General features: G+C 45.7%; 1 protein-coding gene across 1 annotated transcript in view; it reads left to right on the forward strand.

The window, feature by feature from the left end:
* PDE11A (phosphodiesterase 11A) overlaps positions 1–26,680 on the forward strand; it is a 3,012,459-nt gene that overhangs the window by 2,725,571 nt on the left and 260,208 nt on the right. The window contains exon 17 of the mRNA XM_044075310.1: positions 3,028–3,091. Within this exon, the coding sequence (XP_043931245.1) occupies positions 3,028–3,091 (64 nt within the window). The remainder of the gene's footprint in view (positions 1–3,027; positions 3,092–26,680) is intronic.

Consider the following 26,680-nt stretch of genomic DNA (forward strand, 5'->3'; position numbering starts at 1 on the left):
CTGAGATGTGGGGAACTTTATGTGCTCATGGGCATGTGGTAACATGGCATCCAGGAACTGGTGTAGTACCCTGGATGCTGATGCCTGTGAGATGCCCATTATGTCCCCAGTGGGCCTTTGAAAGGTACCTGTAGCCAGTATTCGCAAGCTCACACATACCTTTGTGTCCACTGGGATGGGCTCCCTCTGTTGTCTCTTGTTCTCAGGCGCGGCCGCACAGCTCCACTATTTGCTGTAACGTGCCCCTGTCCACCCTGTAGCTCTACTATCTCCAGGTCTCGCAGCCCCTGGTAGGTCACCCTTGGTCTGAACACTCTCCTTCTCCTGTGAGGCCTCACGGTAGTTGTCGGCACCACCCTCCGCAACTCCGCCTGTCTCTGCCACATACCTATGCATCACGCCACGGCAGCACCCAGCATATACATGTTAAAAGTTCCCGTCTGTTTACACCCTACGGTGCGGCGTTTGGGAAATCGCGCTGTGTGTTGTGCATATTCACATTTATTACTGTTGTGCTGTATACCCGGTGAAGTCATTGGGTGTGTCTGTGCGGCCCTATCCATGGATTATTTCCGTGGTTTTACGCTTGCAGCTGCAACGGTACTGCCTGTAGTGTTACATTACAGTTGCCTGCATTGCCTTCGCCTGGCATCTTACATTACTGCATCCTGCAGGCACATGGCATATGATGCATTTTATCTGCAGCCGCGGTTATGCTACCTCTGTACTTGGCTGTGCTATTTCGTTCTTTGCTCTTTGCATTTCTACTACATCCCTATTATCTTTGCTCTCATATGCCTCCCTTTCCCGTTCTGCAGGAGTCTGCATGCAGACTTATCAGCTGCCGGCGTTTGCCCTTCCTGCATTGATTGGTGTTAATTGCTCGTTACGGATACATTTACACTGCTTCCGCATTTCCTCGTATTCTCCGCATTACCTTCCTATATCCCTGGTTGTTGCCGGTGAGGCCGTCACATGACTGGTTTCGGGTACGAGTCATCCTCGTGCACATGCATTTGCACGCATTCTGTACTGTGAGCGCAACTATTTCCTAACACGCCACTCCTGATGCTGTGATGTGCAGTGTACACGCCAGATTTGCTGTCCTCCAATATCCTTGGTCCTACAGTGGCACACCCTGTGTGGTTGACATGTATCTCGTGTAGGCCACTCCTCGGTGTCGTATCGCTCGCCATTTGCTCCATCCTTACGCTGGCGCGTTTTGCGATTCACTATTATCTGCCTCATTTGCATGGAATTGACTACTAATACCTGGTTACGGCGCCGGACACGCCACCACTCCTTGACAACCATTGCGCTGGGGTTGCAGCTTTACATACATACTATGGTGTGTGGTGGCTGTGCAGCTGATTTGTGTTCTAATGCTCTTTTCGGACATTGTCATATTATTTCATTGCTTTACAACTTCTGTGCACACATCCCGGGGGTCTGCTGTTCTTTCTACGTACGTGCCATTTATGTCATTTTTACATTTTGTGCATATTTTCTTTGGACATTCTCGGTGCCTTTCCACATTGGTATATTGCACCTATATGATACCTGACTTTGACAGCCTTCCGTTACTCCTCCGGTATGTTTGGGTAAATGTAAACCGTTTTTTTTGGTTTACATTGCCGTGCCCTTACGCTACGCCTGCGCCACTTCGTGGATCGCTATTTGCCCTCATTTGCATGGTGCAATACCGCACACAGTGTGTTTTGCATACCTACGCCGGGGGCGGGGACGGTCCGGCGCACGCCGGTAGTGCACGTGGAATTCATTCATACCTGAATCGCTAAGCAGCCATATTTGGCGTTATAACGCCGACGCTATGCTGGCGCCTGGCGCAAGGTTCATGAATCCCGGGGACGATCTAAAACATTATGCTAACTTATGTAGCTGAATAATGAAACTGACATAATGCTACTTAAGATCACTTAAATGACAATACATAAATCTTAAGCGTTGTTTATTTGCTGTTCAGTATCCATGTGTATATGTAGAATAGCATGAACATATAGACTGAAATATAGAGAAGCTATAGGAAGAAAGTCAGTCAAACCTTGCTGTCCAGTCGAGTCTGAAAAGATTCCATATACGGATCTTCTCCCCTACCACTGTCCTGTCTTTTTTCCACCATAATGAGGCATTCTTGAATCACCAAGCTGAGTTAAATTCTATGATTCCTTGTCTTGTAGTGTGTTTTAAGAACCCAGAACTCTGGGTGCTTTGAATTCAGCATTGACCCTATGAAGCAGAACTTCATTGAAGCTGCCAGCCAGGCCCTATTATACCTACCCTACTTCTGCACTTCAGCCCTCCCACATTTCTCCTGGCAAATAAGTGCATTTATAATCATATAATATCATATCATATCATGCCACCATATGTTATAGGGCTTATGGCTCACAACATTTCTGAGAGTGTGGCAATATTTGTACAATGCCCACACCTTCATGTCTTGTTACTTACATGTATGATATCATAGCATCATATATCATCACATTATAATCTCATCTCATCATCTTACAGTCTTCCTTATCTTTTCTGTTGTGTAAATGGTAAATGCCTGTTATATGTCCATTCTATGGCTGCCAGAAATGGACAGAATACTCCAGATGTTCTTAGTATTTCCTCTGCAATGGAAGAATGACCTCAACATCTCACAAGTCTGCTCCCCTCCTACTCTCTCCAAAATCCTAGTGGTCTTCATAAATGCCCTTTATTGTTACAGCACCTCGATGATTATAACACCAGGTCCTTTGTCTGACTTTAAGACAGCTTTTTTGCTTGTATATTTCCATAAATTTCTATGCCAAAATACATAAAGTTACGCTTTTTGTGTCAAAGCACATCTGCAGCATATCTGACCTAACTGTGAATTTTATTGTCTTAATGTTGGTTGGCTTATCTATTTGTAGAGTAATATTGCTATTGCCAATAAAAATGCTGATGGATAAACATGCAGATTTTAATTATGTTTATTTTGTTTACATGTGAAAATAAATTACTGTTTCTTTTTCACAGATCAATGCTGATGACAGCTTGTGACCTTGGAGCTGTGACAAAGCCATGGGCTATATCAAGACAGGTAAGTTCTACATATAAAAGCACACTTCTATCTTTCCTAAAATGTCATTTCTGTGATCAACGTCAAATGGCCTGTGTGGCAAAATGTGAGCATCATTAGCACTGCCCTTCACATTGCACTAGTTGTTGCAAACTCTACACACACACACACACACACACAATTTGCATTACTTGTACCTGTCTAGTATCTGTGGATATGCATAAAAAGAAAAGCATGCCAAGAGACTGATACAGTGTTGAACAGGTAAGATAGAATAATTTTAAGCTAAATTATAGGAAATATAAAATCAAACTACAGTGCAGAATGCAAAATCAATAGTAAATGTAAAATTAAAATGACAGGTCTGAAGTATGTTCCTATTATTCTAACATCAGACTCCTTGAAACTTGATCCAGAAAAAAAATCCAAGGAGCTGTGCCAGTGTCAAAGCTAATAGACAAGTAATTTCAGGGGTTCTAGAAATACTGTAGTATCATCCATAGTATGTGCCTAATATGTATGAGATAACTATACCTGTAAAAACACCATTAGAGCAAGATGTAGCTGTGAAAAGAAGCAGTGTATAATATAAGGGTTTTGAAATAGTCCCAGATCTAGTCTCAAAGATACCTACAATAAACTACTGTGATATGAATATGTCAGTTGTTTTGCTAATGAGATTGGTATAGGAGTTGTGATCTTACAAAATAATAATTCAGTTACCTATGGGTCAGGAGTATTTACATACACAAATAAGATATGTTCAAATAGAAAATGATTTGCTAACAATAGTGCAGGTATGTGTGAATATCCATGAATTCGTCTATAGAATAGAAGTTCAGGTAGAAAAAGATACAAGCACTATAAAACAGCTGCAATGCATATTCATAATGTACTTGTACAAAGCATCTTTGAGATTGCAATGAATGTTATTTAATCTTCAGAGGCATAATATAAAAGTGAACTATATATTAGGCAAGTAATTTCAAAGGACAGATAAGCTGAATAAATTATATTTACAACAGGAAAATGAAAAGCTGTTAAAAGAGAAACTGGAAAATCTATGGGTAATACCACAGTTACCAAAACAAGAAGAAAAAGTAAACTAATTTCAAGAGTGCATTATACTGAAAGATTTTACAGTGAAAGAATGGTCTGAACAAAAGTATTCAGCAAGGAAAAAAATCTGTCTTATTTTTCTTAGAAGAAACCAATAAGAGTTGCCCAGGGCTTCATGTTGAAAGCTAAATAGACAATACCCTCTGGTCAGTTGAAGTAATAAATGCTTGAAATGATATATGAGTCACTTTTAGAAATAGTAATGTAAATAGTAAAGTGCAAAGAAAGAGTAGGAGAACAGAAAATGTCACCTCAGACAGATAAAGTAGTACAGAACTGCTCTATCTGCAGTAAGTACTATTAACAATAACCCTAAAGACGAAATGGCAACATACACAGTTCCAAATTGTCCAAGGACCAAAGTGGGGGCAGTTTTGCTCCATTTCAGGGTAGCCATATCTGTCATACGGTTCCCATTCAGAAGCCTGAAACATCATAAGCCTGAAAATCAAAATCCTGAAACCAAAAGCCTGAAAATTCAGAATCCTGAAAACTCAAAATCCTGAAAGCCCAAAATCCTGAAAGACCAAAATCCTGAAACTCAAAATCCTGAAAACACAAAATAGACATACTGATGTCATTGTGGCTTTGCTATTGTTAGCCCTGTGGTGTTAGGTCATGCGTTGGGGTCAGGTAAGTGTCGTTGGTTTTATTTTAGGGTTAGGGCGGTTTAAGTGAGTTAGGGTTAGCAGGTTAGGCATGTATGCAATAGTGACAAATATTGGGGTTAGGCGGTTTAAGTGAGTTAGGTTTAGGCTGGGTCAGGTGAGTGTGCGATAGTGACGGACCTTAGGGTTAGGGTTAGGGTCAGGGTCAGTTGGTAGATATTAGTGTCTTTATAGTGACATATTAGCATTATTTGTGTTTTCAGGATTTTGAGTTTCAGGATTTTGGTCTTTCAGGATTTTGGGCTTTCAGGATTTTGAGTTTTCAGGATTCTGAATTTTCAGGCTTTTGGTTTCAGGATTTTGATTTTCAGGCTTATGATGTTTCAGGCTTCTGAATGGGAACCCTGTCATACATATGGATTATTCTAAGTTTCATGAAGTAATCAGACTGACAGACACAGTGACTGTACATGTAGGTGGTACATTAAAGTCCGTATTCTCAGTACAAGGGATACCTGATATTCTCATACCAAACAGACGCCCAGGATTCAAATCAGGAATTCAGAAAGTTTGTGAACTTTTGGGAATTCAGGCATGTAATGTCCATTCCACACTATCCTTAATCAAATGGAAAAGCAGAAATAACTATCTAAACAGTGTAGCATCAGGTGAGAAAGAGCTGCGGCAAAAGCTTTGAGGATTGTCACCTGGAACTTCTGGAATATTCGAATGTTCCACTGCAGGGTCTCAGTCTCGCCAGCTCAACTGTAGGCAGGCAAAAGTTTGAAAAGCAGATTGCATATTTCAGATACACTGAAGATCAGCGTAAAGCAAAGGTAATCCTAGAAAGAAATTAGGTATGACAGAAAATCCACTATGACAGAAACTGCAGAAGATTACCAAGCTAACAAAATAGATTGAAACCTGGGGCCCTACATCTTACATGACTTTATCTTCTCTATTCCCCAACTGTAAACATCAAAACCAATCACATTGCATATATTTAAGGTAACATATAAATGGAAGAGAAGGAATTGGCAAACTAGATGGAGTAGTTAGCCATGCCACTCCAGTATCATGGGGCCTCACTGTCTCATAAAGCAGTAATTATTGAATATAGATTGCAAAAGGAAAAGCAAAGTTCTGTACCACAAGAACAGGTTAAAATATCTTTATTTAAAGACAGAAATTTGAATGTGCTATACCAGATTTATATTTAAAACAATCCTCAAAGAGTGTATAACCTGAAGATAACCAAATGGTAGAGGCAAGGTCTATTTTTTGAATTTCCAGATGTAAGTTAATGTGTATTGAAGGTTCACAGATTTGCTTCCCTTATACAGAAAAACAATGGCCAGCTGATTTAACAGTTTGTGTGGTTGTGTTATAGTACATGAAGATTTAATGATATTCTGCATTTTAAATAAATAGTAATTCTGTATTTCACTATCTGTTAACAGGAACAGGTAATGCAAAGCCAATGCACAAAGGCTAAACAACTGACACCTGAGTCAATACAGACAGGCTTATTAAGTTTGTGAGGATTTTCTCAGAAGCCCCAGACTACAGTTACATTTAAGAAAATGGTTATAGTATTATTAAACCTTTATAGAATTATCACCCAAGAAACATTGCCTTTTCTCTCTCTCTCTCATTGTTTCTCTCATCCTTTCTCTCTCTCCTTCTCTATTTCTCTGTCTCTGTATGTCTATCCATATGAGATAAGCATACATGTCTGTGCCTCTGAGTCTTTATGTTATATGGACTGCAACTTTCCTGTATTAAATTTGCAATTTTCAATATTGCAAACAGAAAGTTTACGGGCAGGATTCACGAAGGCTTGCATGGAGTGTAAGAGACATGCAACACTCCATGCAAGCCTCGCGATCCAGGAACAGCTCTAAACTCCGTGTAAGAGACCAGCTAAAAGGTCTCTTACACGGACTGGGCGTGGACATGCTAAATACCTCACTTGCATCCGAAAGGTATGCAAATGAGGTATATTAGCGATCCACGAAGCAGAAACCAGTCCGTGTAGGAGACGTTTTAGCTGCAGAAATGTACTCAGTTGACAACTGAGTACATTTCTGCAAAATCCACAATGGAGCGATGTCAGCTCCAAAAAAAGGTTGCATATGATTCAGGCAGCATGCCAATGGCCAAATATGTGGCCATTGGCAAGATAACCTGATGCAAAAATATTAAAAATATAAATTTTTTTTTTCGGCGATCGCCCATGTTTAAACCCAGCGCAGCCCCGCGCAAACGGACTGCGCTGTATAAAACCATGGAAAAGAAGGTTATAAACCCACAAATGTGGGTTTCATGCAATACATGGAATGATAATGCAGGGACCAGCAGACTAAAACCAACATGGCCACCATGTAGTGGTTACTAAGGGGGGAAGCTGAGTCTAAGACATGTAACTAAGCATTAGTAGGCAATCTCATGTAAATGAGGGTTCGGATACTGAATCTTACAGTCACATACCAAATGAGCACAGTCTGAGTAGTGTAAGAGATACAAAAGGGGGAGGAATAGAGTAGGAGATAGGTGACATCACAGGGGGGAATGGTAGAAAGAAATGCAGTTCATTGGAGGCCAGTGTAACATGACAGATGACAGGCACAGATCATGGAAAGAGGTGTGCCACTAGATAAGTCATGGAAAGTCAAGAAATGGAAGGTGTACACTGTAACCTACACCAAAGTTTCTTGCTGGCCGTGCATGCACACGTGTGCACGCCATGAAGGGTGGGTAGGACAGTGTGTGTGCGTGTAAGGCAGTGTGAGCATGTGGGAGCGTGTTGGGAGATGTTTAACACTGTTTGCGCGGGTGTGCACGCGTGTAAGGCAGGCTGAGTATGTTGGAGGCTATTGGCAGACGTGTAACAGTCTTTGCGCGGGTGTACACGCGTTTAAACCCGGATAAGTAGATTCTGAACCGTGTAAGCACGTGTGCGTGCGTGTAAGCCACTGTGAGCGTGTTTCAGATAGTATGCAAGTTGCTCCCCCCTGAGGAAACAGAGAGGAAAAAGGAAGCAACAGAATTAATAGGAAGCTAGCAGGGATAACTGCTGAAGCTAGCAGGTGAAAACAATTAGAAGCAGGCAATTACACAGGCAGAATAGTAGCCCAGCCCAGCACTTAAAGCTCTGCAAACAGTAGTGCAGGATGTTTCCATTAAGAGACACTGCAAGACAGGAGTAAGCTAATAGAAGTGAAAACTGAAAAAGCTTCACTCAGAGCAGAAATGTTAGGGGCTGCCATAGCTGTCATAATGAGACATAGGTGACTTGCTGTGGGTGGTGACAATGCAGATGGTGCCAGACAACCCACAGTGAGGAGACGGAGAAGAGTGTACAGGCCCAGGGTCACCTACCATGGGTTACATGAGCTGGAGATAGTAGAGCTATAGAGTGGACAGAGAGCTCCTGCAGCAAATTGTTGAGCTGTGCAGGCCACGCCTCACACACAGAACCAACAGAGGGGAACCCATCCCAGTGGAAACCAAGGTATGTGTTGGCCTAAGAATACTAGCAACAGGTACCTTCCAGAGACCAACTGGCAATATGATGGGGATATCACAGGCATCAGCCTCCAGGGTACTACACCAGTTCCTGGATGCCATGTCAGCACATGTCGGTGATCATGTATATTTCCCCAATGCCTGTGAGGTATTGGCCAGCAATATGCATCTCTTCCAGCAAATAGCAGCATACCCTGAGGTACTGGGTGCTATAGACTGCACATACGCATCAAAGCACCAGCAGGTGAGCGGGGTAGGGCCTACATTAACCGCAAGGGCTTCCCCTCCATCAACTGCCAGGTCATGTGTGATGCCCAGGGCATAATAATGAATGTGTGTGCTGGCTGCCCTGGGAGTTATCACGATTCCCACATCTGGCATTTGACGCAGCTGTACCAGACATTTGCCAATGGGGACATCCCACACGGACACCTAGTGGGGGATGCAGGTTATGCACTGGAGCCATGGCTGATGACACCCATGAAAAACGCACACACACCTGAACAGGAACGCCATAATGAGGCACACGCACAAACACGTAATGTGATAGAGCGTGTGTTTGGGCTGCTCAAGTCACGGTTTCGGTGTCTGGACACATCTGGTGGAGCCTTGCAGTACACACCAACTACATGTACCCAAATTGTCATGGTATGCGCTATGCTACATAATATGATCTTGCAAAAACAGCTGCAGCAGGACCAGCATAGGGCCAGGCCAAACAGCCCCCCACCATTGCCAAGGCCATCACAGGCAGAGCGTGACTCGGAGGAGGAACAACCTGAGCCTGCCCCAGTAGGCAGAAGGAGGCGTGCCCAGTATGCCCTGGCCTTGGCAAAGAGGCAACGCATAGCACATACACTGGCACAGTAGGAACCCTGGAAATGATACCCCTCTCTGACTCACTCATATAGTAACAGGGATGCCTAACATGACACAACCTGCTCTCAAACATGTACAGGGAGTGTAGTATGTGCATCCGACAGAGGCAGCCCTGCAGCACCACCTGAGGCATGATTGCCATGTGTTAAGCAATGTAACACCATCTAGTATATGCAAACATGAAGACCCTGCCTAACATCTCACCCTCACCAAGCATGATGCCACACTATGAAGACAAGAAGATCAAGTACAATAATTGGCTGAAGTAATGCAGTCACTCAAAGGGGAACCAATGTGTTACAGGCTGGGAAGATATGCAGAGTTTGACATGATGCACCACCTGCTAGGGGTGGCATGCACCTATCATGCCATGCCCCATGGATACTGGCAAAGGCTGTCAGTACCCACAGCATGTCCTGAATAGGTAAGTCTCAAAACACAAACCCAACCTCATAGGTTCTACAAGGGATAGGAACCTAGATGTAATACTACCCCATGACAGATGTACAAACAGCAAGATGTGTGCAGTGTAAACGCACACAGTAAGGAGAATGTAGATACCAGTCCTGTAATAGAGAACTGGGCAAGGCTCACAGCAGCACCCTAACACTACCAGGTCACACCTCATACTGTGCTGTACAGCCGCAAAACATGGAACAAGCTACAAAAGGAGGGTGACTAGCAAGAAATGGCAAGGATAGCCACACCCCCATGTTGGTACCACAACAAGAAGCAGCATGGAATATCCATGGTCAAATACCAATGGCTAAAACTGCCTCGCAGTATATAGCCTGCTGCAGACCACTGTCCTAATACCAGGAACAGCACCTGGCCTATGTCGGAATACATGAATATATCAAGCCCCCCAAACCACATTATATTGCTCGACTGAAAATACCCAGACATACACCGGTAGCATTGTACTAGCACCAACACAGTAGGAGAAAATTACCCAGATTCCATAAACCAAAATGCCCAGGAATAATGTACTACCCCCACAAGAGGGGTAAGCATACTGGATGTGATAATCAGCAACATGTGTACTGGATGGCAAGATGAGAAGTGTACCCCTCACTGGTAAGACCAGACCATAGAGTAATCACACTGGATATACACACCCTGACCCCAGTCCCTGGCCAGAATACCACAGTGAAAAACATGTGTAAAGTATAGGTTGTAGCCCTCAAAACCGATGTTGAATCCACAAAAGGCCCTGTGCAAGTGCAGAATATGGGACACACCACAGAACATGTTATACAGGCATTCCATGAACACAGCCAGGAATGCTTGGAGTATGCAATCACAAATAACAACAACACACAATGCCATACACGCAGGCATCTGGCATGCTGGGCTCCAGCCATTACCAAACCATGCAAGAGAATGAGGAAGATACCACATGATAGAGCAAACATAAAAGGAAGTAATCACTGACCAGTAGTATGGCAACAACATATGTCCACACATACAATCCACTAAGTCCAGCCACAACAAGTATAACCTATGAATCCAGAGGCAATGTGACGCCAGTACCAAGTACACAGACAACCACAACACCCCCGAATAAATACAAACATATGTGATAGATGCATCCATGTATCCAAAGCAGAGGTTGAGCTCCAACAAGTCAGTACTGTCAACACTAGCCAGGAGGAGAAGGTAACCACATACACCACAAACCCAGTCCCACATAGACCTACCACAACTGTAAACCAAACACATAAACACAGACAAATATTCCTGGAGGCCTTAATTACAAACACACCACACCAACAGACACCTCCAAAGTAGATCACAAGCAACCACAACCTTCAAACATAGCACATGCAACGAATAGTGCGCAAAGCTGGTGTGCCAAACAGTCACAGGCCCGAAGGAGAAACAAATGCCTGATACAGTCGTAATAGGTGTCTGTATAGGCAGAAACACAGCCGTCCCACTCACCAGACTGAACAAGGGAAAGGGTAGAGTAAGCTGCTTGTAGGTAGCCACAAAATGCCACTTAACACAAGTACGCAGGTCACCCCAAAGCAAGCAGAAATATGATGCACTCAGTGTCCATGCTGGTGTGAATTACCTGAGATGTACCTCCCTGGTCAACAACAAATGAGACATAGATGGTCCCTCCGAGTATGTACCCCAGGGCGGGATGACACTGGCTGTGTGCAGCATCCAACCCTCACCAAGAATGATGCCACAGTACAAACACAGAATGCTCATGTTTAACAGCTGGCACAGTTACAGCTGTCAGTCCAAGAGGGTGTAATGTGTGTCTGCTTGAGATGTCAAGCATGACAAGCCATGCTGCTGTTACAGGGGTGGCTGTCAGCTGTTACCCATGTGCGTCTGGATACTGGATAAGGCCTTTGCGCCTCCATAGAGCCGTATGTAGGCAAGGCCAAAAGACTACCCACCACCCTAGAAAACATAAGTGGTAGGAAACATAAGGGTAATGCTGACCAATGCCAGATGTGTAAACTGCAATATGCATGCCCCTGAGGCACTTCCCATTATGGAGAACATTGATGCCTGTCCAGTGACAGAAGCCTGCTGCAGGCCTAGTGATACCACACCAGCACTACTAGGTTATACCACATACCATGTGTTATGGCCCCAACACCTGCACCAAGACATCAAAGGAGGGGGAGTATCCATATGCAGCACAGACACCCATATAGCCAGGTAACTGACAATGCACAAAGCAGCGGACACCACCCATGTGCACATAACTGTAGTCAAAACTGCTGTACAGTCTGTAGCATGCGACAGACCACACTCTCACACACAAGAACCCCACCCAGACATCCGAAGACACTGGACAGTATGGATGTCCCACCAAATACCAGACAAGGTACACAAAGTACCACATAGGTGTCAAACCATTATGTATGCAAGGAGTCATCAGGGACCTAGGGACACAGGTCGACATTAATCTGTCATGTGACAGCCACAATGCCAATGTGGCTATGAAGACTGTTGATACTGGACACCGTAGCATGAAAGGATTCACACCAACATCAACAGAGGTCACTGTGCCGCTGTACTGTTCCCTTATCAGACCCATAATCTAGTACAATGACTCATATGGGATGTATCATACGTGACACCTGCAGCGGTTCGGAAGATCTCATAGTTACCCCACCAACAGGATAAAGGGTGCGAAATATATGTCATATGCTGCCTGGCTGTAGACACCCCAGCTGACTGCAGTCACACACTGCCTACACAGAGGCATTGTATGTCTGTTGTACCAGGCCATGTCCAACACAGGAGTAATGGACATGCTACACCACAGGAAATCAAAGCCCTTGGAGCTGTGAGAGTCACAGATGTCAACCTCAACACATAATGAAATAAGATGTGCTGGAGGGACAGATACATAACCCATAGGCTCCCCACACCCAGAAACAGGATCCCAATCCATGGTAGGCAGAGCCGCTCACTGACACCCCTCAACAGGAATATTGCCAAGTGGATGGATGACCGTACATGTATACTGGGGGTCCCCACTGTGTCACAACCAGACAGAGGCACAGTGAAGAACCTCATAAATGGCCATAATTGAACATAGCAAGGGGTGGCGAAAGACACACACACTCTAGCTAGGCTTACCAATGGCCTAGGGTGTCTAGCCTACTATGAACCCATGAACCTATGAAGATACAACACGTACAGGACACTAAGGATAATCACAAGGCTTACCCAACTGATGGTAGGAACCATGTTGGGCATCCACAGATATGCTCCGAATCACACAGATATTACAAACAACATATAAAAACACACACACATATTGCTAACATACAACCTGTCAGGTGCAGTGCAAACACCCCCCCCCCAGAGTGCAAAATACCTATCCCAGCAGATGGTCCCCTGACATTGCAGATGCTGAGGTAACAGCCATCATCTGCAAAGCAGAACACACAGCAGCAAAGGTATGTGATGGTGTCCTGTGCTATGGCCAACATGGACCCCAAGAGTAATGGAATGCAAAATCACACTACTGGCCAATGTCAGCCTTACCACAGGGTATGTACCCAAAGAGCAGTGTACAACAACAGTGGTCCATCACAACAAAGGTGTTGCCTGAATGGATACTCCAAACTACCACCCCAGGATCCTGACAAGCTTGTTCTGCACAGCTATGGAAAGGATCAGTATGTACCGCAGACAGAAGGCTAATGTGGACCTACTGATACTGGACCCTACACACTGTGGCTGTTGTAACTGCAGAACCGGCCCCTAAACATGTCTGACCCATTTGAAGCAGTCATTAAGGTCATTGATGAGGGCTATGTGGTCCACACAGCATAGCTGGACCGTGCACATGCTTCTAGACAATACCGTACGTGTTCAGTATGGATATGTTCACCAGCTTAAATATACACCCCTATGTCAGTAGAGGGGTTGCAAAGCAGACCAAGGACAGAACTGACATGGTCAGACATGCTGCATCCATGTCAGACTACAAAGCGGATATGAGTGGCATCCCACAAGGCCTGGTCTTGCCCCCCCCCGTTCTGTATACATGTCCCATAGGTATAGGCCAACATGGAAGGACTGTGACTGAGCATGTATGCAGAGGAGTACAAACAGCCCACCGTATCCGACCCCCAGCTGACACAAGCAACCCACAAAAGGGCCACCTACAAACAGACAACTGTAGCCATAGCCATGTCAGCAAGCTAATCGCAGAACTGTGTATAGACAACCACTGTGGATATACAGTAAGTGCCCACAAATTACCACACAGGTGTTAACCCATGAGGCACCTAACATGTAATGTGAGACCTGGGTACAAAAGGTGATAAATAACCTGCACTGGACAAACATGTGTCTGTAGTGTTCGCATAAACATGTACCATATACCCACCCAGCACACAATCATAAACGTGTGATAATGTCGAAGGTCACACACACCCAAATATGTGTTGGACTTCAGAGTACAACATATGGAAAGCTCACACTGGGCATGCTCGCACACTTTGATAAATGAGGCATATGTCAGACAACATGCCATGGAAAGGCTGAACTGGGCATGCTCACACACTTAGGCCATATCTCCGTGTAGCAGTTGGCCACACATATCTGTTATTTGTACGTGTCAGTCCAGGAACCAACCACAACACAGCAATCAGCCCAGTGCACACAGTAAATGACCACAGAGACATAAGTGAAATAGTGGATCGCCGTCATATGCAAACATCTGCCACAGATACACAAGTTGGTCATAGGAACAGGGAATGCTATGGCAATAAAGACCTGCAAACAGTAGAACAGCACAACAAATATTGTGCATCCGACAATTGAACATATGGGTGTAGAGGTCAATACTAGGCTTCTTGCCCCAGGGAATGGCAGCTCAGCCAGAGTGTGCTTGGCATCTGCATCCCCAGGATAGTAGGCTACCATGCCACTGTAAAGTAGGTCACAGAAGGCGACATGTGAGGCTAGTGAGCTGTGCCTCTGTCAAGCAGGGGCACCGTGGAGATATCAACAATGGTGGTCTACCTCTGGTGTGGAACAGTGAGTACCCACGTTGCAGATGGACAGGTGCAATATGTATTCACCCATGTGGCTGTGGTGTGTGGTTCTGCCATAGCACATGGACCCACAAATTGTAGTGGCGGTAGGGTAAAGTGGTAGAGGCCTGAGTAGTTCTCACACACAATATGCCTGTACCTGATGTTAACAACTGGAATGGTGTATGTGAATACCTGCATATCCTGGCACTGTTCCCAGGGAAGCTAAGTGTGTGTCCTGGATGTGGGTGTGGTGTTCTGGACTGGTTGTGTTGTGTGTTACAGGTCCTGTGGTCCCAAAGCATGGTATAGAACATAACCTGCCAGTGCGATGTGCATATCTGACCCTGACGTAGGTGGCTGCAAATGCATATATATGCTATCCCCCACCTGACAGGTAGTACTACATCTACATACCTCTGTGGAAATAAAGATGTCAGCACCCTAGAAATACTACAGGTGCAGAACAGATGCCCAATAATTCGGATAGTGCACTCTGCTAATGCGTCTCCCTCAAGTGTCATAATATAGTTAGGTAGGGGTTCGAATCCTGCAAATGCTCAGTGTGTGTGTGTGTGTGTGTGTGTGTGTGTGGGTGGGTGGGGTTTGTGTGTGTGAGAGAGAAATGTCCCTTTTGGCAACTGGGAGAACACACTACAGGATGCACACTCCCCTTTCTAAACACAGATGATGTCAGCACCCTATAAGTACAGCAGGAGAAGAGAAGCCTTCCAGTAATGTGAATAGCGCTCTCTGCTAATGCATCCGTCTTGAGTGTCATAACATCGTTAGGTAGTGGTTTGAATCCTGCAAATGGCAAGTGTGTGTGTTTAAATGAGGGGGGTATTGTGTGTGGGCAAATATGTGTGAGGGAAATGTCCTTTTTGGCAACTGGGAGAACACACTACAGGATGCACACTCCCCTTTCTAAACACAGATGATGTCAGCACCCTATAAGTACAGCAGGAGAAGGGAAGCCTCCCAGTAATGCGAATGGCGCGCTCTGCTAATACATCCATCACAAGTGTCATAACATAGTTAGGTAGTGGTTTGAATCCTGCAAATGGTAAGTGTGTGTGTTTGAATGAGGGGGGGTTACTGTGTGTGTGTGTGTGTGTGTGTGTGTGTGTGTGTGTGTGTGTGTGTGTGTGCAAATATGTGTGAGGGAAATGTCCCTTTTGGCAACTGGGAGAACACACTACAGGATGCACACTCCCCTTTCTAAACACAGATGATGTCAGCACCCTATAAGTACAGCAGGAGAAATGAAGCCCCCCAGTAATGTGAATAGCGCACTCTGCTAATGCGTTTCTACTGCGTATCGTAATGTAGTTAGGTAGGAGTTTGAAACCTGTAAATGACATGTGTGTGTGTTTGGATGTGGGGAGTTTGTGTGTGTGCATTTCCGTATGAAAAACATGTTAGTTTTGGCAATCAGGAGATCACACTACCTGATGCACATTACCCTTTCAAAATACTGATGTTGTCAGCACCCTATAAGTATAGCCAGAGAAGATAAACTATCTAGTAAACCGAATAGTGCGCTTTGCTAATGCGTCCCTCTCACGTGTCATGACCTTAGTTAGGTAGGGGAATGAATCCTGCAAATGGCAAGTGTTCATGTGTGTGGGGGTAGTAGGGTGTGTGTAAATGCAAGTGTGAGGGAACAGATCCTTTTGGCAAATACTACAATACACCAGATGCTGCATACTCCCCCAGTAAACACAGGGGATGTCACCACACTATCAGCACAGCCAAACAGGGCTAGTTGGCTAGTAATGCCAATAGTGTGCTCTGCTACTGTGTCTATTACCATTGTCAGAGTACAGATAGGTATGTTTTGGTAACCCACAACTGTCACGTGTGGTTGTGTCACACAGTATGACCTTGTGTGGGTGTTTGTACATAACAATGCATGCCATTGCCTAAACCAGCAATGGCATTGCACATGATGTATGTGTGTGACACATACACATAAATACCTGTGACCTGCAGTAGTTACCATGTCTGACACATGCTTCGTGTGGATAAATGGTATTTGCCATGTATACCAATATGACTGTGTCGTACTGTGCAGGGTCTGCACGTGGTATGTCCCTATACAGTGTGGGTGTCTATGGTGAAAGACCTACAGCAGGGGATACACATCTGGTCTGGGCCATATAGTGTACATGTAGTCGATGTACAGGTGCTGCATGTTCCCACCTGTTGTGGTAGTGGTAACATGTCATTCCACTGCAATTCGGTGACCACATGCTGTGAACTCTTCAACTAGAGTGTTGTAGCTACAGTAATGCTCACACACAATGTTTGGCTGGATGCAGTACGGCCTTATCAACACAGTTCATGAGACTGTCATATTGCCGGTGTTGTTATGGAGGATAGGTGGTCTTCCTGTGTATGTGAGGGTTGTGTGTGCCAGGCTATGAACCAGATGGCAGTCCGACACACTGTCAGCTGCACATGAGTAGGCCCTGATGGTTTGTGCTGTGCCAACAACCTGGAGGTGTGTGTATCTGTGTTACCTTGGGATACCACCCCCCCTATCCATGTGTGTTACATGTGTAGGGACGACAGGCATGGTATGGGGCATAACCTGTCAGTGATGGGTAACACCTGTGAGCCATGAATCATGAATCTGGTACTGCACAGACATTGCAGTTCACCATGCTGAGGGCAGTGTCTGGTGCATGCATCTTCCGGTGTACACTGCTGTTGTTGTGTAGCAGCACTGTTAGTGTCCTAACCTGTGTGATACCCACGGAGGTCACTATGTAAACCATGTCCTGCAGCATAAGGCAGTATGTGTGTACCAAGGAGCTTTGCCATTATACATCGGGCCATGGGTGTCACGTGCAAGATGACCCGTGCACATCATTGTGGCTTCCTAGCATGTAAGCACACGTTGACAGCCAGTGGATACCCTATGAATGACAGTGGAGACTGAGCATAATGTAGACATACAACACCCTTCCCACATATAGTGGTAGAATACCTGGTGAGGGTATGTTGGCAACCAACATCAGGCTCATACTGGCCTGTGCCACATGCTGAGAGATCCATTCTATGTTCCCTATCACGTAGTCCAGGGAGGTATGTCTCAGGCAGCCACACTGGCATGGTCAATGAGTGAGTCATATCTGTCCATGCCTCTGACTGACCTGTATGCATGTGTGCTGTGGTGGACCATAGTGCCCCTGAGTCATATCACTGTGACCTTCACCAGATACAGCCTGTTGAGCGGGACCCCAGTGCAGCACACAAGACAGGTATCTGACACGTCTGTAGCAGGTGTGTTGTGTAGCCCTACAGGCTGTGAGTGTGTGGCACAGGGGATGTGCGTGCCATGTGTGGCATGTGCTCTGTTCCGACAGAACATATACCTGTGTGCCAGCTGCGGAGGTGTGTGATGCCCAGGCAGGCTGCTAGTCTGAATCCCCACGTATGCCCCAGTGTGTTCAGCATGCTGTCAGTGTGTGTCAATGTCTGACTGGTATTGTCACTGTAATATATTGTATTGATTTATTTATTTATCCTACATTTGTTGACTGGGATAGCCCAACTGGATGCATGTCCATTTCCAGGGGAGGCCCGTGGAGACAAGCTATGAGGGTAGCAGATACAGCATTACATAATACTAACATTACATATTACAAACAGATTATTTACAGAGATTACATAAGTAAGCAAGTCAAACATGTTCCACAGGTTAATGTTAGACCTGAGCACAAGTCAGGATTAAATTAAAATTACACAGTAAAGTGGTTCACACAAGTTACACATTCGAGTTAGCCAGGCTTGATACATTGACATAGCCAGTTAAGTGACAAATGTTGTTTGAGTCTACTGTTAAATTGACCTAAGGTGGACAGTAGGGTAATATCAGCTGGAAGTGAGTTCCAGGATCTACTTACAGGGTTTGCAAAGAGAGAATCACCGGCTGTGTTATTAAACTTGCTAGTCTGAAGTAGTACTTTGTTAGAGGATCAAGCGGTCTAGGATTGTTATAGGGGTGATAATATTTGAAGTGCAGGAGTATTGTCTGGATTATAGAGGATTTTATAGGCCATAATCAGTTGGTTATACTGTATTAGGCTGGGTATTGCAAGCCAACCAAGCTGATTTAGATTGATGCAATGATGTGTCCTAAAAGGCGGGCCAGTGGCAAACCTGGCAATGTGGTTGTAGCAAATCGAGTGTTTGTTAAGGACAGTCTTGTTCATATTCGAGAGTAGAGGGGATGCATACAGAAGGGTTGAAACGAGGTGTGAGCGAGCTATGGCACCTTTAGCTGGAGGGGCTAGGAAGGCTTTAATTCTGTAAAGTGACCCTAGTTTTCTATTGATGGCTTTGCTAATCTGGTTAACATGTATGTCACATTTGAGATTATTGTCTATGATGACACCTAATAGTTTTGGAGATGGGTCAGGGGAGATTATTGTGCCATCAGTTGATGTTATGGTAACGGTGAAAGTGGTAGACCTACGTGTTGGTGAAATAACAGCAGTTTAGTTTGATTGGGATTTAGGATCAGACGATGTTCAGAAAGCCAGTTTGCTATTGTATTAAAGGTGGTCTGGGTAGCTGACCATAACTCTACTGGAGATGTGGCTGAGCAGATCAGAGTAGAGTATTCAGCATATTGGATACAGCTGACTTTTGGGATGACAGTATAACGGTCATTAATTAAGATGGAGAACAGCAAGGGCCCTAGTATAGAGCCTTGTGGTACTCTGAGGGTGTTAGGTAGAAGGTTATAGAGTTTGTTCTGCCAGAGGCCAGCCTGCTGTCGACCATGCAGGTAGGATTGAAACCATTGGAAGGCTCCAGTATCTAGACAGTCTTTGCAGGGTGTGGAGTACAAGTTGGTGATCAACCATATCGTATGCCTTTGAATTATCCAAAAAGAGGGCTGCGGATATATAATTATTGTTGCAAGTATGGCTTATGGTGTTAGTAAAGGCTAGGAGGCCTGAGGTAGTGCTGTGATGAGGACGTAAGCCATGCTGAGTGTCTGCCATAATGCGAGTTTGGATTAGGTGGTGCATGACTTGTCTATGACGAAAGTTTCTATAATCTCTGCAAGTGGAGAGAGTATAGCTATTGGCCTATAATTGGAGACTTCAGTAGAGCTGCCTCCTGTGTGAAGTGGGATTACATATGACATTATCCAGATGGTGGGAAAGTTAGATTCTAACATGGTTCCTCTGATTACCTTTGAGACGGGGTAAGCAATAGCATCATCTGGTTTTGATAGGTACTCGGCAGGGAGTTGATCAGCAGAAAGTGTAGTGGGTTTCACTGTTACAATCAAGGCAAGAAGTGAAGTGGCGACTGGTTGGCAGCTGGACGCAAGTAGTTTTCTAGGGGTGCTACTTTCAGGACCAGGGGAGCTAGGAGGTAGATGGCTAGCTAGGGCCTGAAATGTCTCAGTAAAGGACTGGTCAAAACTATCAGGAACATCTTCAGGGGTATTATCAATAGTAGCAGCAGGGATTGGGGTTGACGTTTGTCCTGGACGTAGTATATATGACATGCCACCTGACAGGGTATGGCATTACTGGGTTCAGAGAGACCAGTCCCCAGATTGGCTGTGTGGTGGCATCCCACACATGTATTGTATGTTCCTGGCCAAGGGTGATGGCTGACTGCATACATGTGGCAGCTGTGACAATGACACATGACTCACATAAACCACAACTGGACCATAGAGGCGATTCACAGGTTACCTTTGCACATGCTACCCTAGTAGTGTGATTGCCATGGTGAGTACCAACACATAGGGCCAATGGGGAACAACATACTGAAGGTGTGTATGTGTGGGTGGACCGCTACTGTTTCATAGCACTGACATATATGACTGCACACGTGGGTAAATGCCAGGTAAGACGTGTGCAATGTGTCACAGGCAACGTACATGCGTACAGGACAGACAGTGACGTTCTGTCATGTGTATAGTTGACATACATATCGTACGCTATGCAGATGTCACTAGAAGTCTACACAAGCACTGTAACTCTGCATTGCAGGTGTAAGCAGTGTTCCAGGGGACCCCAAGCGAACATGCATGCAAACAAAGCTACAGTAAACAGGGCTGGAAGTAGTGCATTATACAACAAAGAAGGGGTAACAATAACAGTAAGTAACAATGCAAATATGTAGGCACTATCAACATGTACCCAGGAATACGCAGCACAGATGCCCATGGTAGAACTGATATTATGTCATACTTATTTGTGATTTGGATTACATTGGTACTGCACACATATCTACATGCGCGAACATCCACATGGCATAGTCATTGTGGGCAACTTGACACCATTACTGTACATGTCCACCATTGCATATCACTACTTGCGTTAGCTTTCCCCCTGTGCTACCCATGTATGCGGCTATCTGTTGACAACCTTACCACCGGCATGCAATTATGTGCAGCTGTTATACTTTGGTATGTACTATGGGTGCAGATAACAATTCAGGACATTCATACAGTTACTACAGCAGGCATGCTGGGATAAACACACAGTCATAGCAGCACACTGTACTGTTACCAACATGATACTACTAATACACGTCTATGTAGTCACCCTGTGCATCAGCAACATGTTTACCTGTTCCCGCAATGATGTTGGAGATTGCAGGAGGTGGCACAGTGTCATCATATGTACAGGGTGTGGATTAGGTATGCCTGAGTCAGCCACTGATACCACCAATTGACATGTGTGTGTATGTGTGTTGGTGAGGGGCAGCAGTACAGGGTGGGGCAGTGTTGGTGCAGTGTGTGCGTGTATGTGGTTGCCCTACGTGTTAACATTTCGCATGTGTGTATGCACGCACACAGTTCCACCTCAAGGCTGCCATATACAGGGGTTTGTGGACAGCCACAGACTGCACCTGGCAGGCCATACAGATCAGTGTCTTTGTGCACGGACACGGTACCTGTGCCTGGCAGGGGTGCTACGGACCGTATCCAGTACAAAGCCAGACTGGGTACTGTCATCAGAAGCGGGGGGGTGTTGACTGGACATATGTCCCTGTTGGGACTGTCCAGAGCCACGTGCACGTGGTCTCCTGGGGCATTCCGATGACAGCACAGACCCAGCATTGCTGGGGCTGCTGTTGGCACTATGGGGCGTCTTGTGAGCCTGTTGTTGTCCGCGCCGACTGCCAGCTGCTGCTGCTGCCGGCATACGGCCACGTCGATGCCGCAAACGCCCACCATTGCCCTGGCTCATGGACATCTGGTTGTGGAACTGCTGTAATATGTCCCCACAACGTCTGTCTATGACATCGGTGAAGTTACGGATAGCATCCGCAATGTCACGTATACTGTCTGTCATGGCTGTGCGACATGCTCTGAGCTCCCTCAGACCCTGTCTGGTGTACCTTTCCATACGTGACTGAGCCTGCATGACAGTCCGAAACATAGCTGAGGTTGACAGACCTCTTTGGGCACGTCGGCCAGTGGCAGTACGCCCACGGATGCTCCCACGAGAACCCATGGGCAACTGTCTGTGTGGTACCATTGGAGGACCCTGCCTATGGCTGCTGTGTGGGGACGCATGTGCCACAGGTACCACATTACCCTGGTCTATGCCCGCTGTATCCTGTCCATCACCTAGGGACAATGGTGACAAAGGATGTACAGGCAGGATGACTGTGCGCAATGATGGGGTTGACAGCTGTGTACTGTCAATTGGCTGACCAATGGCAGACCCTGACACACCTTCCTGTACCATTACACAAATATCATCATTACCAGTAGCCGTGGCACAGGATTCAGGTTCCCTGCTGCAGGTCACCAGAGCAGCCCCAGAACCTGTGGGATGAAGACAGGAAACACAGTTTACAGTCTCCAGACATTGTTACCAGTGATGCACTTATACACACATGCACACATGCACACATGCACACAGGCACACATGCACACATGCACACAGGCACACATGCACACATGCACACATGCAGACATGCACACGTGGACACATGCACACGTGGACACATGCACACATGCACACGTGGACACATGCACACATGGACACATGCACACATGCACACGTGGTCACATGCACACATGGGCACATGCACACATGCACACATGGTCACGTGTACACATGCACACATGCACACATGCATACATGCACACGTGGACACAGGCACACATGCACACATGCACACAAGCACACGTGGACACAGGCACACATGCACAGATGCACACGTGGACACAGGCACACCTGCACACATGCACACATGGGCACAGGCACACCTGCACACATGCACACATGCACACCCCGCAGTATACACACAGAGCACTACTGAGTTACACTACTGTTACTAGCATTATCAGGACTATTATAGGTTATGTTAAACACACTCACCAGCATGGATGGCCTGTCTCGCTGTAACCCTGGAGGGACCTGCAGAAATGATGAGGTTAATGTCAGTGGGCACATCTGTGCCATTGATATTGCATATGATACAGTGTACAGAACAGTCAGGTGTACATATGGCATATTACCTGCACGCTCCATGTCGTGCTGCTGTGTGGAACCAGCCTCCATCATAATGCAAGTGTACTGCTGTTGGTGTTCCGGGGCTGGAGCCACAACACTTAGGAGTAGCCCCTCCAGTCTGGTGAGGGGGGATGTGTGGCCACCCCACCTCCTGTGGCGACCTGTTGCCTGTGGATATCTGATGCACGCTGCCGGACACCGGATTAAATCACTGCAGTGATGTCGTACCTGCTGATATGTCCTGTTATGCATGCCAATATCATTTACCCTACGGACAAGGTCTTGCCACAGTGCGGCCCTCTCCTGCTGATTCTGACTGGTGCGGGAAAACAGGATGTCATACTCCCACACCAGGCTCTGGTGGATCTCCTCATCTTCCACCACAGAGTAGGCGGGGTTACGCTGTCACGCCATCTCCCTGGAAGAGAACACAGACAGGATATCAGCAGACCATGTCAGCAATATATGGCACACATACTATACATGATACTCATGTGTAGTGATATACTACTACTCCCATATGTTGCATGTGTGTGTGTCATGGTGGATACACAGGTACATGGCCAGATATCAGTGCTCAGCCAACACCTGTGCAACAATACCTGCCACATTCCACACAACATAGTAGCATGCCCCATCGGCCAGCACACACTGACAGGTGCAATGCACAACCTCACTCTGGGGGTTCATCCCAAGGTACTGTATGTGGGACACCGTCCACTACTGTGATGTGGACAGACGTTACTCGGCCTGGATATACATATCCCACCACCACCACCAGCACAGTAGACTACTTTGATATGTATGTGATTAGACAGTTATTCACTTGCTGGGACTGAGATGGTATCCATGCAGCACACTGGGCCAGTGGAAGCCACAAGCCACACTGCTGACCCCTTTGCAAATGCTTACCACTGACATGCCACGGATTGCATGACACTTGCACACACATGTCTAACCCAGACCCTATGCACAAAGGTTAGGCATCCTGTCCGGTGGACCCCAGACAGAGGCAGATTGTATAACAATAGCAGGAGGCTACTGCAGGACAGAGCACATTCACATTAAGGGTAGGCATCTGTGGTCAGCACTGGTACTACGCTATGGTCCGTCATAACAACAGCCAAGGCCTACTCTGGGAGGGAAATGGACACAAACACTATGGATGACCACAAGGCCTTCTTCAGTTATGTTACACATATGGAACACATGCCTCAGATATGCTCTGTGTTAATCCACACCTACATAACATTCACCAAACACACGGATATTGGCAACAATCCTGCAGACATGTTCGGTGCACATATCCCCCCTCCTTCTCCCCCACCTTTGAAATATTTATCCCAGCTGGATGTAACCTCCCTATCATCTCACATGTCCAGGTGAGGGCCGCCCTCAGCAGAGGAGAACACACAGCATCGCTGTGACCTCGTGGTACCCCTGGATGTGTGCTACCGGCACTCTGAGAGGACATACCACCGCATGTAACACTGATAGTTTATCTTGGCTGTGCTACAGGATATGTACCTGGACAGTGGCATACAGCAACAGTGGTCCCACACCACTAAGGGGGCACCTCGACTGACCCTGGGAATTACCACATCATATGCATAACGGGCCTGGTCTGCTAAGCTATGGAATTATGCAGTATGAGATGCGTATGCAGTGACATTGGGTACCTGCAGACACTTGTTCCCAGCAAGTGTGCCTTTGGGATGGGCTGATCCTGACTTCTGAGCCTGGCTGACATTTCAAAGCAGTCACTACAGCCATTCCTGGGCCAACGCACAGACACATGCTGCCAGGATCCTGGCCTATGACTGATTGACATGTGATGTATGGTCATCCCCTTTTGGTGGAACTACGTACACACAACATATCACATGGACATACCTATGGATACAGACCTATGACACATTTGGAGGGTTCACAGTATGCACACTATTAACCTGCTACTTTGCATTACCTCTGTTTGTCGCAGCTGGTTGCATTACCACAGCTTCTGCTTGCTGCTGCTACTGTCAGTGCTGACAGCTTTGGGTTACAGAGTCACAGTGTCTGATTTTTTATTGTTTTTTTGCTCTCTCTCTCTCTCTCTCACTTCTCGCTCTCCCTCTGTCTGCTTACAGACAATGCAATGAATGTATTGCATGTGGGGAGTGTTAGCACTGGATGCTTTTGTAGGTATCTGCATAGGTCCGTGTGATGGCCTCTGCACCAATTGTAAGCCAGCATTTGCTAATTGCATACAGCCAGTTGTGTACTGATTGCAGTTCTCACTGTGATTTCAGGTCAGTGCTATAAAAGGGTATGTGGGATAGGCGTTGCCCTTTCAGATTGTGAGGGCGGGGACAATGCTGGTATGCTGTGGACAGTGTTCTGTGAGTGTAAAGGTTAGTATCTCTCTCATGCTTCAGGCTGTGTTGTATATTCACAATTCTCCATTCCTCTCTCATGTTCCCTGTAGCAAGTGTTTATGCACATTGACTCCTACAACTATATATAGATATATTTATATATATATATATATGTACATATGCATACATATATCTATGTACTTTAACTGACCTTATTATCTACAAGCTGCCAACTAGCATGGCTGTTTCTGTTCACACAGTACTATTATGGAAATCCAGTAGTTTTGACAGTAATTTTAAATGACATGCTTTGTGTACTACACATCCTATATTCCCTTTACATTCATCCCTACTATTACATGTTATATTTATTTTAGCACAATGTTTTTGTATAAGAGTGATGGCTTAGTGGTAGGTCGTACAGACTAGTGTTTCCAAGGTCCTGGGTTCGGGACTGACAGTGGGATTTTATTTTCCTTTTGAACTGAGTACAGGACCTGTCAATCACAGTGACTAAGGCACTTTTAAGCAGTTGTAACCGGGTTAGCGCTGGTTTGCACGGAGCTCACGCATGCATACTGACGGTTAGCTCCGTGCACACCCGCTTACAACCGCTTAACGGTGCTTACTCTGGCGCACACCTGCGCTATTTTCTTTGAAAGAAAAGAAAATGGGGAGACAGGAAAGTGGTGAAAAAGGGGTCACAAAGAGAGTAAGACAGTAGGGAAACAAGCTTGGGATGTGCAGGAGGGATGTAGGTAAGGCCCATAGCTGCCCATTTCTTCATCATCAACAGCTGTGCATATGTATGTAATTTGGTGTGACATTTGAAACCTTCCACCCCTGAGAGAGGTGTCAGGACAACAATAATACTTGTACAGCCAATTGTAATTGATAGGTTCCATGTCCAGCAGACATGTGTGTGGAATGGGCAGCTATGTATGGGGCGTAATTTTTTTGTGGGTACAGAGTGCCCTTTTTTTTTTTTTTTTTTTTTTCAGGTGAGAGTGGTATGTCAGGTGAAGGAAGTCGGTACAGCTGGGGAGGTAGGTTGGTTAGGTAAACAGACAAGACAAACAAGACG

This window comes from Protopterus annectens, chromosome 6.part0 (genome assembly GCF_019279795.1).
Source record: "Protopterus annectens isolate FY-2018-M chromosome 6.part0, PAN1.0, whole genome shotgun sequence".
NCBI classification, from domain to species: Eukaryota; Metazoa; Chordata; order Ceratodontiformes; family Protopteridae; genus Protopterus; species Protopterus annectens.